The sequence below is a fragment of the Lagenorhynchus albirostris genome, chromosome 18 (assembly GCF_949774975.1).
Source record: "Lagenorhynchus albirostris chromosome 18, mLagAlb1.1, whole genome shotgun sequence".
NCBI lineage: Eukaryota > Metazoa > Chordata > Mammalia > Artiodactyla > Delphinidae > Lagenorhynchus > Lagenorhynchus albirostris.
In genome coordinates, this window is record NC_083112.1 from 3,349,929 (window position 1) to 3,363,458 (window position 13,530).

Consider the following 13,530-nt stretch of genomic DNA (forward strand, 5'->3'; position numbering starts at 1 on the left):
TTAAAAACATAGAGTAATTTTAGGAGACAATTTTTGATGTTTGGGGGGACTTTAACATTCTATTATAAAAATAATATCTATAAACCTACTAACAACTTTCCTCCTGTGCACAAAAATAATACAGCCAAAAGTTTGTCCTCAGAGACATGCCTGACTTTCAGGAAAACTAATTCTAGAAATGGAGTTTCTCATTTGGGTTTTCTTTGTCTTTGTTTTCAAATAACCTGCAATTCCCTATATTACACTGAGATATTTCCGATAAATAACTTGGGCAAAACCTGAAGTTAGCAATGAGCCTGGTCCGTAGCTGGAGTCCATTAAAAAATGACAGGAATTTACTTTGTCTATAACATCTAAACCATTTTCCCCGATATTCTTGGTAAAAAGATCAGATCTTCCATGTTCAGTTAAATGTATCCTGGAAGCAATGAACATGCTAGATATTATTTTGTTAGAGTTTCTCCTCCTTTATTTAGAAATAACTGCGTAGTGGGGGATTTGTGGTTTGTAAGGTAGTTATTTGAGGAAGTTTATGAATTCCTCCAGGCTCCCTGGGTCCATTTCATCTTATGACATGATAACAAGTATTTCCTGTGTGTCACTTCAAGACCCTTGTATAATCTGACCAGATATTTTTAGTAGTTTCTTTTTTAGTGTATTAGTCATCCAGATAGGGATCTGAGAAAGTTTATTATGCCTCTAATAACCAATGACCTAGAATGTATTTTATTAAAAATCTATCTTCTCACATAGAGCAGAAAGTTACTCTACCCAATTACTGAATAATTTCCAAAAATAACCCCAGTTTACAATTCAACACAATGATCATCTGTGACTGAATTCTTTCACTGCTTCTCATTAAAAAAGCATTTCATCAAGCGTGGGTAGCCCGTATATGAATAAAACGCTTTTGTAGGTTTTTATTATTGACAAAGCAGTCATCAGATTATAAAATCTGTATGCAGACCTGCTAGCATGTAATAATGGGTGACTATGGCCCAAATTTTTGACTGGTCAGGTGTGAAAAAAAAAAAAACCCTGCTAGCTCTGAGATCTACCTTTCAGGCTTGCAGGTACAAAAGGCATCAAATAATTTTTTTAAAAAACCAAGTTCACTTTTAACTGAAATAGTTGTCACTTTAATGGTATCCACCATCATAAAAATCTAGTTTGGTTCTTGCGGTTCAGAATTTTGATCAGTTTCTTACTAAATCATACAAAAATTGAATCACATGGCTAAAAAAAAAGGTTTATAATTAAAGCACAAGCAGGAGAGTTAGATTTCTGGTTCATATTCCATCCACTGCTTGCTAAATGGGTGGCTTCGGACAAGGTATTCTACCTTTTCGTTATTTTCTTCCTCTGTAGAACAAAGCCGAGCCCCACCTTGCCTGGTTCTCGTGGACAGACTGTCAAAGAAAACAGGGCATCATCCCAGCTCGCAGTAAACACACAGCATAGGTTAGGCTAGTTCACTTAAATATAAAATACTCAAATTCACAGTGACTGACTTATAGGTGTGCAAAAAATATTAGCTGAATGAATGAATGAATCAGAAAATCTAGGCCAGGATTCAATGGTCGGAGACAGAACATGGGATGCGCTACTTTCCAAAGAGCCAGGAGCTTGTCTCTGCAGTTCAGAACTGTGTCAAGGCGAGGCGTCACGGAGCCAGCTACTATCTCAACAAACAACCCGGGACACCCAGAACCAGCTTGGGCTGGGCTTAAGGTAGAAAAACAAGTGAAACGTGCTGGACGTGACTGAAATCCTATCAGGGCAGAGGTATCATCATGACAACAGAAGAGATGTCTGTCTACACTTTTGAAGTTAATCCTCAAAAGGCAGGCTCCCTCCAAAGCAAGGCAGACTGTTTGCCTCTGGAACCCAGCAGCAGCCTTCCCCCGGGATGATGTGAGTACCAGCGTCTCAGACACAAAACCAACTCTCAGCTGCGGGACAGGGGGTGGCTTTTTTCTATTGAAAGTGAGCTGGTGATGAGATTTAGCAGCTCTTAGCTCCTGTATGACTGTAAGTCACTAAAGAGTGTCTATCCCTGTCCTAGGTGAAGAGAGAGAGAGAGATGGATGGATGTATGGATGGAATGAATGGGGGAGAAACAAACCAAAAGGATGAATTAAATATGCTCTGTGAGGGAGACAGTATTACCTAACCCACACGGCTGTGAGAGGGCTAGGTAAATATTTGTTAAACTCCTGGAAGGGGCTGACACGTAGTAAGTACTCAACACACGTTAATCCTTGTTGTAATTACTATTCCTACTCTTAGAGGAATTTGTGTGACTTAATCTACACCACCCTTGTTCAATCTCACCCCACCCTGCTCCACCCCACAGACTATCAGCAAAAAATACAAAATAAAAGTAGGTAAAATAAAATAAAGGTGTTTTTAATGAATATTAAGAATGTCTGATTACAGTACAGCTACTTGTGAGCTCCAAACTGAACGGGTTTTTATTAAGCATGAGATCCAGTATATGCCCTGTGAATATGTGTTGCGCTGAATTAAAGTAAGTATCAGTCATGAAATGTGCCCAGTTGCAGTTCTGGAGGCTTAGTGGCTATTTTAACCTTTTGTTTTGCAGCTTGAGAAGGAGCTGCTTTCCATAATCATGAAACAACCATTCTGAATCAGTCCTTAGAAGCATTATCTGCAGGGAGATAACATCTTTCCTTGTAAGTGGCTATTGTTACAACGGAAGAACTGTCTCATCTCCGTGGTCATCACAGTGAAAAGGCTGTAAGAAGCCATCCAGCACGGCCATCAGAGAACCTTCAGAGCAGCATGGGGTCGCAGAACGGGCGCCTGCCCCGAGGAGGGACCACATGGCCACGGCACCTGACACTGTTACAGCCTCCTCTCTTCACCAAGTGAATGCCAGCCTCTGGCTTTCCCACCTGAGAAACCAAGCTGCCATGCTAGCCTTTGGCTCCTGAACTGCTTTATAAACGTTCGTGCGTGGAGAATTGAAAATTCCTAAATAAGAACTGTGTTGTTCATCCCTCGGTCTGCCTGGCCAGGGAGAGGGAAATGGGCTTGGGCCGGGTATTTGGGTTTCTCCTCTTATTTCATTCAGGTACTTCTAATGGGCCGTCCTCAGTGGTGGAAAATAAGAGGCAACTGTGGTTCTTTTTCCATATGTTTAAGGGCATAAACTTCTTGGATTAATTCCTTAACAGTGATAGGGGAGCTAAGTGCGAGCGAATGTAGAAGCCAAGCACAGGGGGCCGCGTCCAGATAGTCCTAATTCAGGAGAGAAATCAGGAACGACTATAAACGGGGACTGAGTTCCACTGTACGAATGTCAAAACAGGCAAACGTCCTGAGCAGCGTCCCAGTACTGCTACCTGAGGGCACCAGGCAAACGTGATGGACACCGAGGGAGAAGACAGCATACGCTCACTAAAAGATCTCTTCATACACAGTTAACAGTAAAAGGTTGCTGAAAATCCCTCTGACAAAGACGTAAATAACGAAAACTTGGAAAGTCCAGCCAAAGGCGTCTTGGTCCCTAACGCCACCTTTTTACCTTGACAACTGTGTAGGCAAAGGGTTATATGAATATTCATGGGAGTGCCAATACCTGAACACTGCTTCTGAGATTAATGAATAAACCCTTAGACTCCTAAGTCATCACTTCCATAGATCTCACACACTTTGTATTTAAATAGGCAGATGATTTGTGGGAAATGGAGCTAAAGCAAGTCCTTAACAGTCTACATTCCATTGTTGTTATTAGGTGAAATAACACAAATCTATTTCCTCTTGCGATTACTCAAAATGCTATAGGGCTAATGGAAGCATGAAAGCATTAGTACTGAAGCACAGTGGCCCAAGTAACACTGCCCAGGTAACGCAGACACTGAAGCCAGGCTGTCTCTGCGCAGGGCTATTGAGCTGACTGACAAATTCAGGGCCAACAGTCGATGTGACTTTTTCCTATAGAATTTGGCCAACTCTGACTAAAGGGACTTAATCAACCAAGTATCTCAGAAACACAGATACACAGGAAAGGTGTCACCAGCACCACATCCAATCCTTTCCTTAAAAAATCAGTAAATATGGCCAAATTAGACAATGCGTTAATATTGGGTTGGCCAAAAAGTAACATCTTACGGAAAAACCTGAACCAACTTTTTGGCCAACCCATAACAATCGGAATGTAAATCCATTAAAATCCTAGGAAACAATCTCCAGGAACATGAATGAGAGAAAGTAGCCCTTGGTACAAAAAGGCAACTACCATCCCCTGTCTGCGGTTGGAAAAGGTTAAGACACACCTCCCTGTACTGGTCTTGATTTCCCATCAAGTGATTGAGGCCATTTAATTCATTGCCTGAATCCTTCATTTGACTGGTGTGGGTGGAATTCTTAGAGATAGAGTTAAAAAAACAAAACAAACAAACAAAAAAAAAACCATGGAAAATATATGGAAAAAAGAACAAAAAAGAAAATAGTTTAAATCTTGCATAAGTGGTTCACTGACAGGCAGGGGGAAAATAAAGCAAATGCTGCTGACATTTTCCTTTACTTATAAAAACAAGACACAGCACAGTGGGGTAAATGCAGAAGTCAGTCCCAAAACTGTGAGTGAAAGCAAAAATACTTTGTTCCAGTGCTTACAAAATAGATAAGTAGGTTGCCTTTACTATTACAATATCCTCATGAGTCCTTCAGGGCCTCCTACCGTCCCTGTGCGATTGAACAAGTGAACAGATACAACTCTGTCATGGATTCATGCAGGGGAGACCCTCCTAACCCCTGCAAGAAGATGCACAGGAAGAAAATAAAGATCCTTTGTCTTACAGCTAGGAATAAAATGTATGTTCTTCCCATTCACCGGGGGGAAATGAATGTATCTGGAGTCTAAGTAGTACTACCAGCGTTGAATCATATTCAAATCCCTTTCTCAAGACAGAACTAATTTCTAAAACATCTCCAAGCGTACGGTGAACGCCTTTGTCTGTTAGTTGCACACAGCTGAGTGCATGAGCACGTGTGAGTGTGAGCCGCTTTATGAATTCTTGGTGGTGTATTCAGAGTGCTTCAGGCTATGTCTGCCTATCAGACCTCATCTACAGACATAAGGAAATTAAATATTAAAACACTACTTTAAAATCACATTAAGGATCTGACATGACACAATAAAAGCCAGTAATCTGAATAATAAAGAGATTTAGCCCATCTCTACCACCTCTTCTAATTGAATCACTGCATATTTAAAACGGGGAACAACCTGCTTTGTGCTACTGGCCTGGATCTGTATTCCTCTGACATCTGTTTATTTTGTTACTCCTTTCATATTATTAAAATAAGCTTTCATATACTTAACTTGCCTTTTTCTTTCCTTTATAAAACAGAAAAAGAACTTAAAAAACGGGTACTACCAGTTCATTACTCAGGGAATCTCTCTGGAAAATGACAGTTAGAGAGAAGTGTGCGTGTCTCTTACGTGTGTGTATTTTCACTTGAATATGTGTAATCTTCCCGATACTGTGAATCACCTCCTAGTAGAAGCTCTGGTCTTTTGATTAAATACACTCAAATACATTTCAAAGAGGATATTCTATAATCATTAGCCCCTAAGAGCATTCTAGGAACGGCTTCAGTTTATCATTCAAACTATCGAGGCATATGGTAATGCTTTCTGAAATAAATATTTCATCTAAAATAATAGAAAACACACATATAAGTCAACCACTTTTCAAAAATAATCTTGGCACACAATGTTTATGATACATAAGCTTCCCAGTGTCATATTCTGAACATATGTGGCTCAGTCCTAAGTCTATAAAGCAGACGTCAAATGACAGGAGAAACTACATTTTCTATTGTTTTTCTTTATGTGTTCCTCGTTTTGGACTCCCCATACTGAGAAACGGTTGAATCCAAAATTGTTATAACCAAGGTAAAATCTCTGAAAACCAGGGTCTGGGGTGAGAAACAGACTCTTAACCCAAGACAAGGCAGAACCATTCCTTTGGGACATCAACACAATAGAGTTTTTTTTCCTGCACTGAAAGCCAGAGAACCCACATAAAACAAAAACAGAATTGCTTCCGCTTAGAGTACATAAAAGACCACCAATGGTTTGGGAACGGTTATCGTGTCTAGCTATGAAACCAGATTTTAAACTCGAGGTTAGTGACAGATTATAAAAGGTTGACAGCTGGATAATCTGTAAAATATGCATCATGTACACATGAAAAGGTTACAGTTTATAAACGCTAAAACACTGTGTCTGTTGGCGTTTAGTGCAATCTTTTCCTGATCTTGATCTCTGCACTGGGTGGAAAAAAAAAAAGGGAGGGAAACCTGCTCTGCTGAGCTTTTTTTTTTTTTCTCTCCAAACAAATGATCTAAATAAACCCACCAAATCCAAACTCTCCTTGATCGTCCTAGCGGTAGATAAATACCTATTTGCATACCTAGCAACTGAAAGTACCAGGGGGTTTCTGCCAATCAGCGATGCTTCCGCTCATCAGGTAAATTATCTGACTCAGCTTTGTAGATGTCTTCCACACAGTGATACAGCAAAGGGTCCTTTTTTTTTTTTTTTTTCCTGGAAAGGAAAAGGAAAAGAAGGAAGGAAAGTGTCAGGAAGAGGAGGGCTCCTCTGATTCTCCCCATGGTTCCTGCAGGCCCGCTGGACACCGGCACAGCCAAACATCATGGCGTGACGCTTCCTTAGATTGGGTTAAGTTCTGTTTTCTGCAAAGGCAAGTAAAGGTGACTTCCTAGCGTTCAGTGCATTAAAGAAAAAAGAAAGAAAGAAAAAAAAGATTTTTAAAAAGGTAAAAAAGAAAAAAAAAGTGCTTGAAAATAATTCTCAGGGACTTATCTGGAGGGGAAATCCCGCGTGTGGCATCCCCTGCCTGGTGTATCCTGCCCCTGCTGGCGACACAAAGACCTCCTTGGTCCAGGCTCGGAGCAGGGACGGTCCGAAAGGCCTTTCTTTGAGGGGTGCAAAACTTGCTGCAGTGGTTTCCGAGGAGAGTTGTGTTCCTCGACAAGCGGCCCCTCCACCTCGGCCTCGGAGACCTCACAACTTTTTGGCACTGTCGTGGCACGCCGCGGCCCGGAGGGTGGTCCCGGCCAAGCCCCGGCTGCTGACCCGGCGGACCAGCACCTTGGACACCGGGATTTTGGTTCTGGGTAGCTCGCTCCTGGTTGGTTGCTGGTGCACCACCGCGTGGCTGGGTGGAAGGTTCGCGAGGTGCTTGATGCTGATCGGGATCTTGGAGTCCTTCAGCAAGCTCCCCGGCGTTCGCAGGGCACAGGTGACGGTGACCGGAGACACGGGCTTTAACCGGGACGAGCAGGACGTGTCCTCGGCGGCGGCGGGCAGGGCCGCGGGGCTTCCATCGGGCTCGGCGTAGAGGTCGTAGAGCGCGTCACCGCTGTCGCTGTCCCGGGGGAGGCCCGCCTTCCTCACGCCGCCGCCCGAGCCGTCCTCCCGCGGCCCGGGGGTGGGGGAGTCCCAGTAGCCCTCGTCGCTGTTGGGGACGCCTTCCTGCGGCTCCTCGTCCGGGTGCTTGGGCTCCTCCTTCGGCTGGAGCTCCGTGGGGAGCCGGTGCAGCCTCCGGCGCTTGACCGAGGACGCGTCCTTGGCCCCCTCGGCCCGTCTGGCGTCCTTGGGGGTCTCGGGGGCCACCTGCGCTTCGGGCGCCGCCGCCGCCGCCGGGGCCGCCCCCTGCTGGGGCCCCGGGCCCTGGTCCTCGGTCTGGGAGAGCATGTCCCAGAACTCCTGCAGGTACGAGTCGTCCGCCTCGGCCGGGCTCGCCATCTCCTCCCCGCCTCCCTGGTAGGCCACCACGCCGGGGGGCTTTTGGGCGGGGCCCGGCTGGCCCGGCGCGGGTGCATGCCTGGCACAGCTGGGCCCTGCCTCGTCCTCGGGGTCTGCGATAATATCTCCGCAGCCTGTAAGAGAGTCAAAGCTTTTCAGTGAAGTCACGTCAGAGAACATCAGACAAATACGATCGGCCGATGGGTCGGAGGGTGGATCGGCCGAAGAAGGGTCGGGGGCGGCGGGCGCGCGTCCGCCTTCGGAGTCGGGCCGGGGCGCAGTCTCGGCCGGCGCGGCCCCGGGCCCCGCGGCGTCCTCGGCCGGCCGGCCCTCCCCGGCGCGCGGCTCGGGCTCGGGCTCGGGGGGCGCGCGGGGCCGCTCGGCGCGCCCGGGTCCCGCGGCGCCCTCTCCCGGGGCGCAGGCCGGCTCCGGCTCCCCCGCCGCGGGCTCACCTGCTGGCTCCGGCTCGCGCGCGGCCGCGGGCGCCTCCTCCTTGACGCACTCCAGGCTGGCGGTGAGCGAGCCCGGCCGCGCCAGGCTGCCCTGGGCCCCCGCGCGCCCGGCCGGCGCCGCATCCTTGGGCCGCCGGTCCTTCCTGCGCCAGCGCACGCCGCCCAGAAGCCCCCGCAGCCCCCGCTTTTGTCTGCCGCCGGCCTTGCCCGCGTCGGCCTGCTCCGCCCCGCCGCTCTCGGGCCGCCCGTTCTTCCGCAGGAGCGAGAAGAAGCTGTGCGACTTGGCCACCGAGCCGCCGGCCGCCGGGCCCGCGCCGCCCGGGGCCGCCCGGGGGGCCGCAGGGCCCGGCCGCGCCCCGTCCCCGCCGCCCGCGCGCGGCTCCTCGCGGCGGCCGCCCTCCAGCGCCAGAGCCTCGGCCAGCCCGTCGTGCGTCCGGCTGCGCACCAGCCCCGCGGGCCCCGCGCCCTTCCCGTCCCCTTTGTTTTTGACCCCGAAGATGCTAGGCATCGCGCCGCCCGGCTTCCTCTTCTTGAACAGTTTGAAGGCGGCTCTGTTAATCTTGCCCGACGGCGGCTCGGCGGCCGGCGGCTCGGCGGCGCGATCACAATGCAAGTCCATGTCTGCCGCGAGGGTCCCGGCCGCGGCCCGCGCCTTCCTCCGGCGGCCCCCCGCGGCCGCGCGCCAGCCGCTGACAGCCGCGCCGCGCCCGCCCGTCTCCATGGCGACGCAGCAGCCTGGCGTCAGCGCGGCCGCGCCAGCCCGCTGTCAGCCGCGCTCTAAATCAACCCGAGCCGCGCCGCCGCCGCCGCCGCGGGAGGAGCGCGCAGAAAAGACCATCTCCCCTCCCGCCGGGGCTTATATAACGCCCTAACCCACTTCGCGTCCGGCTCAGCTTTGTGCTGCAGCTCTTCTGCGGCGAGAGCGGGCGGCGGAGCCTCCTCGAGCTGATTGCAGAAATTAGAGCCGTAATCTTGCAATACAAATTCCATCCAGTCTCACCCACCTTCAGATTCCTCCTCCTGATCGCTCTTTTCAGAAGCCCAATCGTGGATCGCAAAATGCCCCCGACTGGACAAAGAAATCCAACCCAACACAAAACACTGATTTCTCTAACCACCGGCCCCGGACTTCACGACTCCTCATGCCTTTCCCACGCCCTGCATGTCCGTTTTTATCATTTGGGTACCAAGCCCGGCGGGCACGGAGGATGTCTGTTTACATCTGTCTTGTCCAGGGCTGAGCACAGCCTCCGGGTCGATGGGGAACCTGGATCACTGAGGTTCAGATTCTTGCTACAAAAGCATCGGCCATCAGTCAGATACCAGTCAGCAACTCTGCAATGAAAGTGCAAGTTCCCTGGGGTGGAAGTTGACTGGTCCTTTGGGACAACCTTGGCTTTTATCCCAGACTCCAGCTACTGGGGCTGAGGTCACAGAAGACACCACCCAGTCTGACCGAGCTGAGGACGGAGGGCCCGGTTTGAGGTCCACTCCACAGGTGGTCCTTGGAGTCCAGGGTCTACCCTCTCCTCTTCCATCCAGCGGGACACATGCGTTACTCCTGCCCCTGCTGCTGCAAGCCCCGTTCACCACCTCCCAGGACTGTCCTGCAGTCCTCTCCCCTGTGGGGCAAGGAGAAGCCTGGCAGTGTCCCTGAGTGCCACTTGGTCTGGCTGCTCGGTCTGGGAAAAAGGAAATCTTGTCCCAGGGAACAGCCCCATGCGGGGATCTCTGCTATGTTTTGACTTTGAAAGTGGCTGCCAATTTGGAGAAGCTGTGCCTACATATAATCTATGTTTCATATTATTTAATAATACGTAATAAATATGTAATAATAGTAGTTATTACACAGTATTTATTGTTATTCATTAAATATTACTTAATAACACGTGGTATTTACATATACACAAATATCCATCTTTCCCCTAATCATCTTGAGCTTTGTTTTTTGTGCACTACTCAGAAGCCTCAGAAACCCCAACCCCATGGACTGAACTTGGAGTGTTCATAATAATGGTCCATAATAACATATGGACCATTGCAGCTTCTGTAGCGTGGAACACGGTGTGAATTTAGGCCTTGGGGTTACTAGTTGTATAGTTGCCCTCTTCTGTTGATTTCGATCAAAGACACTCTTTTAAAATTGAGAAATCAGAGTTTGGATTCAGGAAAGGGTTTTCTTCCCAGCTCTCTCCCACTATTTGCATGCATCTCTGCCAGGACAGACTGCAAAGCTGAGACCAGACAGACTTTTCCCAGTTCGAACTGACCACTTGCCCTGATGAGCCAGAGTCCTCATTGCCATAGGGAGAAAATAGGTATGAAGCACCATAAAGAGAAACCCATTTGTTATTTCTTCACAGCCTCTTGGGGGACATTGAAAACCTCTCAATTCTTTTACACACACCATGCAATTGCTTAGCTACGTGGGTTACTACAGAACTGTAGTAACCCTGGGGTGGAAGGCTAAATGAACTCTTTCATAAACTCTTGCAGGGTCTGAAAGAGCTGATGACTGGAATCAGAAGGAAATGAAGTGGTCTATAGAAACTCTCCCCTTCCCCATCCCTGAGCCTGAGATTTGGGAGAAGGTGGACCTGCTTTTCCACTGGAGAGCTCTGATCTCACAGGACGGACCGAATGAGTCTCATTTACGTGAGAATCCTTGGGACCCCAGGAAGAAGTCTGGCCAGGACTTTGGGATGGACATCATTCCTTTAGGACACAGAACCTAACGCAAAGAGAAAGGGACAAAGCAGTCTTCAGCCTAGGGCAGGTGCCCTGGTGGTCCTGAGGTGGAAGGGAGCCCGCCTGCAGGAAGCATCCAAGGGCCCCGGGGAAGGTGAGCTTTAGAAGCTGTGGTGTGGGTGGGGACCCGCAGATGTCCTCCAGCCCAAGGGCCTGGTTACGGGGACCAAGAGAGAAAAGAGGGAGGCCAGCTTACAAGGACTTCGCCAAAAGGACCGACAGATGGGGAGACCCTCCGGCCACTCGGAAGGGTGATGGTTAGGGTCCAATCATGCTGGTGGGTGGCAGACTGAAGTCAAGGCCATTGTCACGAATCCCTGCAAAGGCTTCTCACACCTTACATTGCTCTTCACAGGCAAGCGTGGGGACGCAAAGATTGCACAGAATGGTGACTGCTTCTCTGAAAGACAGATCGTGACCGTGAAGATCATTTACCAGAAGCACCTCTGTTTAGGTTATGCTTTCTTCTCTCATTCTTTCTCCTCCAGCTTGCCACTGCCCCAAATTTAGAGAGTGAACAGAAAATTAGAGGAGAAGGGAATAGAGGAAGCGTCTCTGGGGCTTCAGGGTAAAGCTATTCCAAAATGGCGGGATGCCTCACAAATGTACACAGTGCATGCCTTCTGCTGGAGATGTGTGCACGCTCGTCTTTTCTGCACAAGGCAGTGCATGCCATTGGAGGAGGATAATCAAAACAAGAAAACTGGAGAAATGCATGAGGAATCACTTGCGAGCCCACCATCACCACCACCATCACCACCACCATCACCACCAGCATCATCACCACCACCACTATCATCATCACCATCACCATCAACTGCTTTCTCAGGTGTCTTCCAACCAGCCTGTCCCTTGCCTTTGTCCTAAGATTCCTGAGGGGAATTTTCCATCTCAAGGGAACCACCCAGAACATAACGTGGAGAAGGCGGGGCTCCAAGCTGCCCTTCAAGCCACGGTGTGGCTGCCAGAGGAGCTGCCCCTGCAACAGCATCCCCATTAAGGAGACCACGGGCTCTACTTTAAATTTGCTTCAGGTCTTTAAAGGGATAATGTTTAATCAATGAAGTCTGGAAATGATGCTTGACTTGGGACCAATACCTCCCATCCTCAGACCACTTAGCTGCTCTGGACCCCAGCCCCACTGGAAATGCCAGCTCCCCACTCCTGTCCATCTGTACTCCCACCCCCACGATTATTCTCCAGGGCAAGCATCAGAAGCCCTGTGATGTAAGTGAAGACCTCAATTGTGCTCCAAACCAAAGTCCTTGTTATGGGGACTGTTAGGAACAGCCCCAGCTTTGCAAGCCTTGACCCTCAGCCAGCGTCTACTCTGTCCACAAATCCCAGGCCTGGCCCTGCCCTCTGAGGAATGCTGTGGGCCTCGTACAAGCTGAGACCACAAGAAGTGGTGCACAGTTGCCAGGAGAGACCCGAGTGGGTGCCCCTTGCAGGGAGCCTGGCCAGGGGTTACCGTGCCCTCCTTCCTGGGGAAGGGGTGCCGTGGACCAGGGCCGGGAGGATGGGGACTAGAGGGACCTCAGCACAGCAGGCCCCAAGCTAGATTGAAGGTCTTATGTTTTCTTTTTCATACTTTGATTCCTGACTTTCCCGAACATCAGCTTTCACTGTGGGTTAATAGCTGTTCCGGGTGTATGTGTATTCAGAGGAGGAACTCATTTCTAACGAGTCGCATGCAGGTGTAAAAAGCCCAGCACGACGTGTAATTTCCCACATTAACCCGGTGCACAACTGGGGCTGCTGAGGAGAGAGAGCTCGTCCCATGAGGAGCGAGAACCCACGTGGGTTCTGCAATGACTGGGAAGCTCAGTGCGTGAGGTGGTCTGGGCTCAGCAGGTCATCACTCAGAAGATGTCACTCGGCCTGGGCCCCATGGGTTTGTACCTGGATTCTGGGGCACAGGGGTGTGCAACAGGAGACCAAATAAGAGCAAAATGAGCGCTTCTATGCAATGCCGGGGATCCGGGCGCAGGGGCCATGCAGCAGCTGGCAGTGCTGCATTTGGGCAGAGGCCATGCCTCTCTGGTGGCTTCTGGTGATGGCTGCAATCCTGGCGTCCCTCGGCTTCTAGACACGTCATCCTAAACTCTGCCTTCACCTCCATGCAATGTTGAACTTACACCTTAGTCACACCTACAAAGACCCTGCTTCCAAATAAGGTCGCATCCACAGGTGCCAGGGGTTAGGACTTCAACAGATCTTTGTGGGGACACGATTCCACCCGCAACAAGCATCCTTGTCAGCATGGTGATGGTACCCCTCCCCTCCGTCCCTCAGCGCAGTCACCAGTGCCCTCGACACAGACACCCACGTTGGTGGGCTCAGACTGGGCGTGGGTGCTCCAGCAAGTGGGGGCCCTTGGCAGATTTCAAGGTCATGGGAAGCACTTCTGGAGTTGCCAGCAATGAGGGGACAGTACCACCGCCAGCCAGAGTGAACAAGAAAGAAAATGGGGGCTTCCCTGGTGGCGCAGTGGTTAAGAATCCGCCTGCCAATTCAGGGGAC

General features: G+C 49.7%; 1 protein-coding gene across 1 annotated transcript; it reads right to left on the reverse strand.

Moving 5' to 3' along the window:
* Nucleotides 1-7,063: 7,063 nt before the first annotated feature.
* AMER2 (APC membrane recruitment protein 2) lies at nt 7,064-8,890 on the reverse strand. Its single transcript, XM_060129310.1, has one exon. The coding sequence runs from the start codon at nt 8,876-8,878 to the stop codon at nt 7,064-7,066; it is 1,815 nt and encodes a 604-aa protein (XP_059985293.1). The 5' UTR covers nt 8,879-8,890.
* Nucleotides 8,891-13,530: the final 4,640 nt, after the last annotated feature.

Excerpts from the sequence above, each read along its gene's own strand:
- AMER2 (XM_060129310.1), bottom strand. The coding sequence starts at position 8,878 with ATGGACTTGCATTGTGATCGCGCCGCCGAGCCGCCGGCCGCCGAGCCG.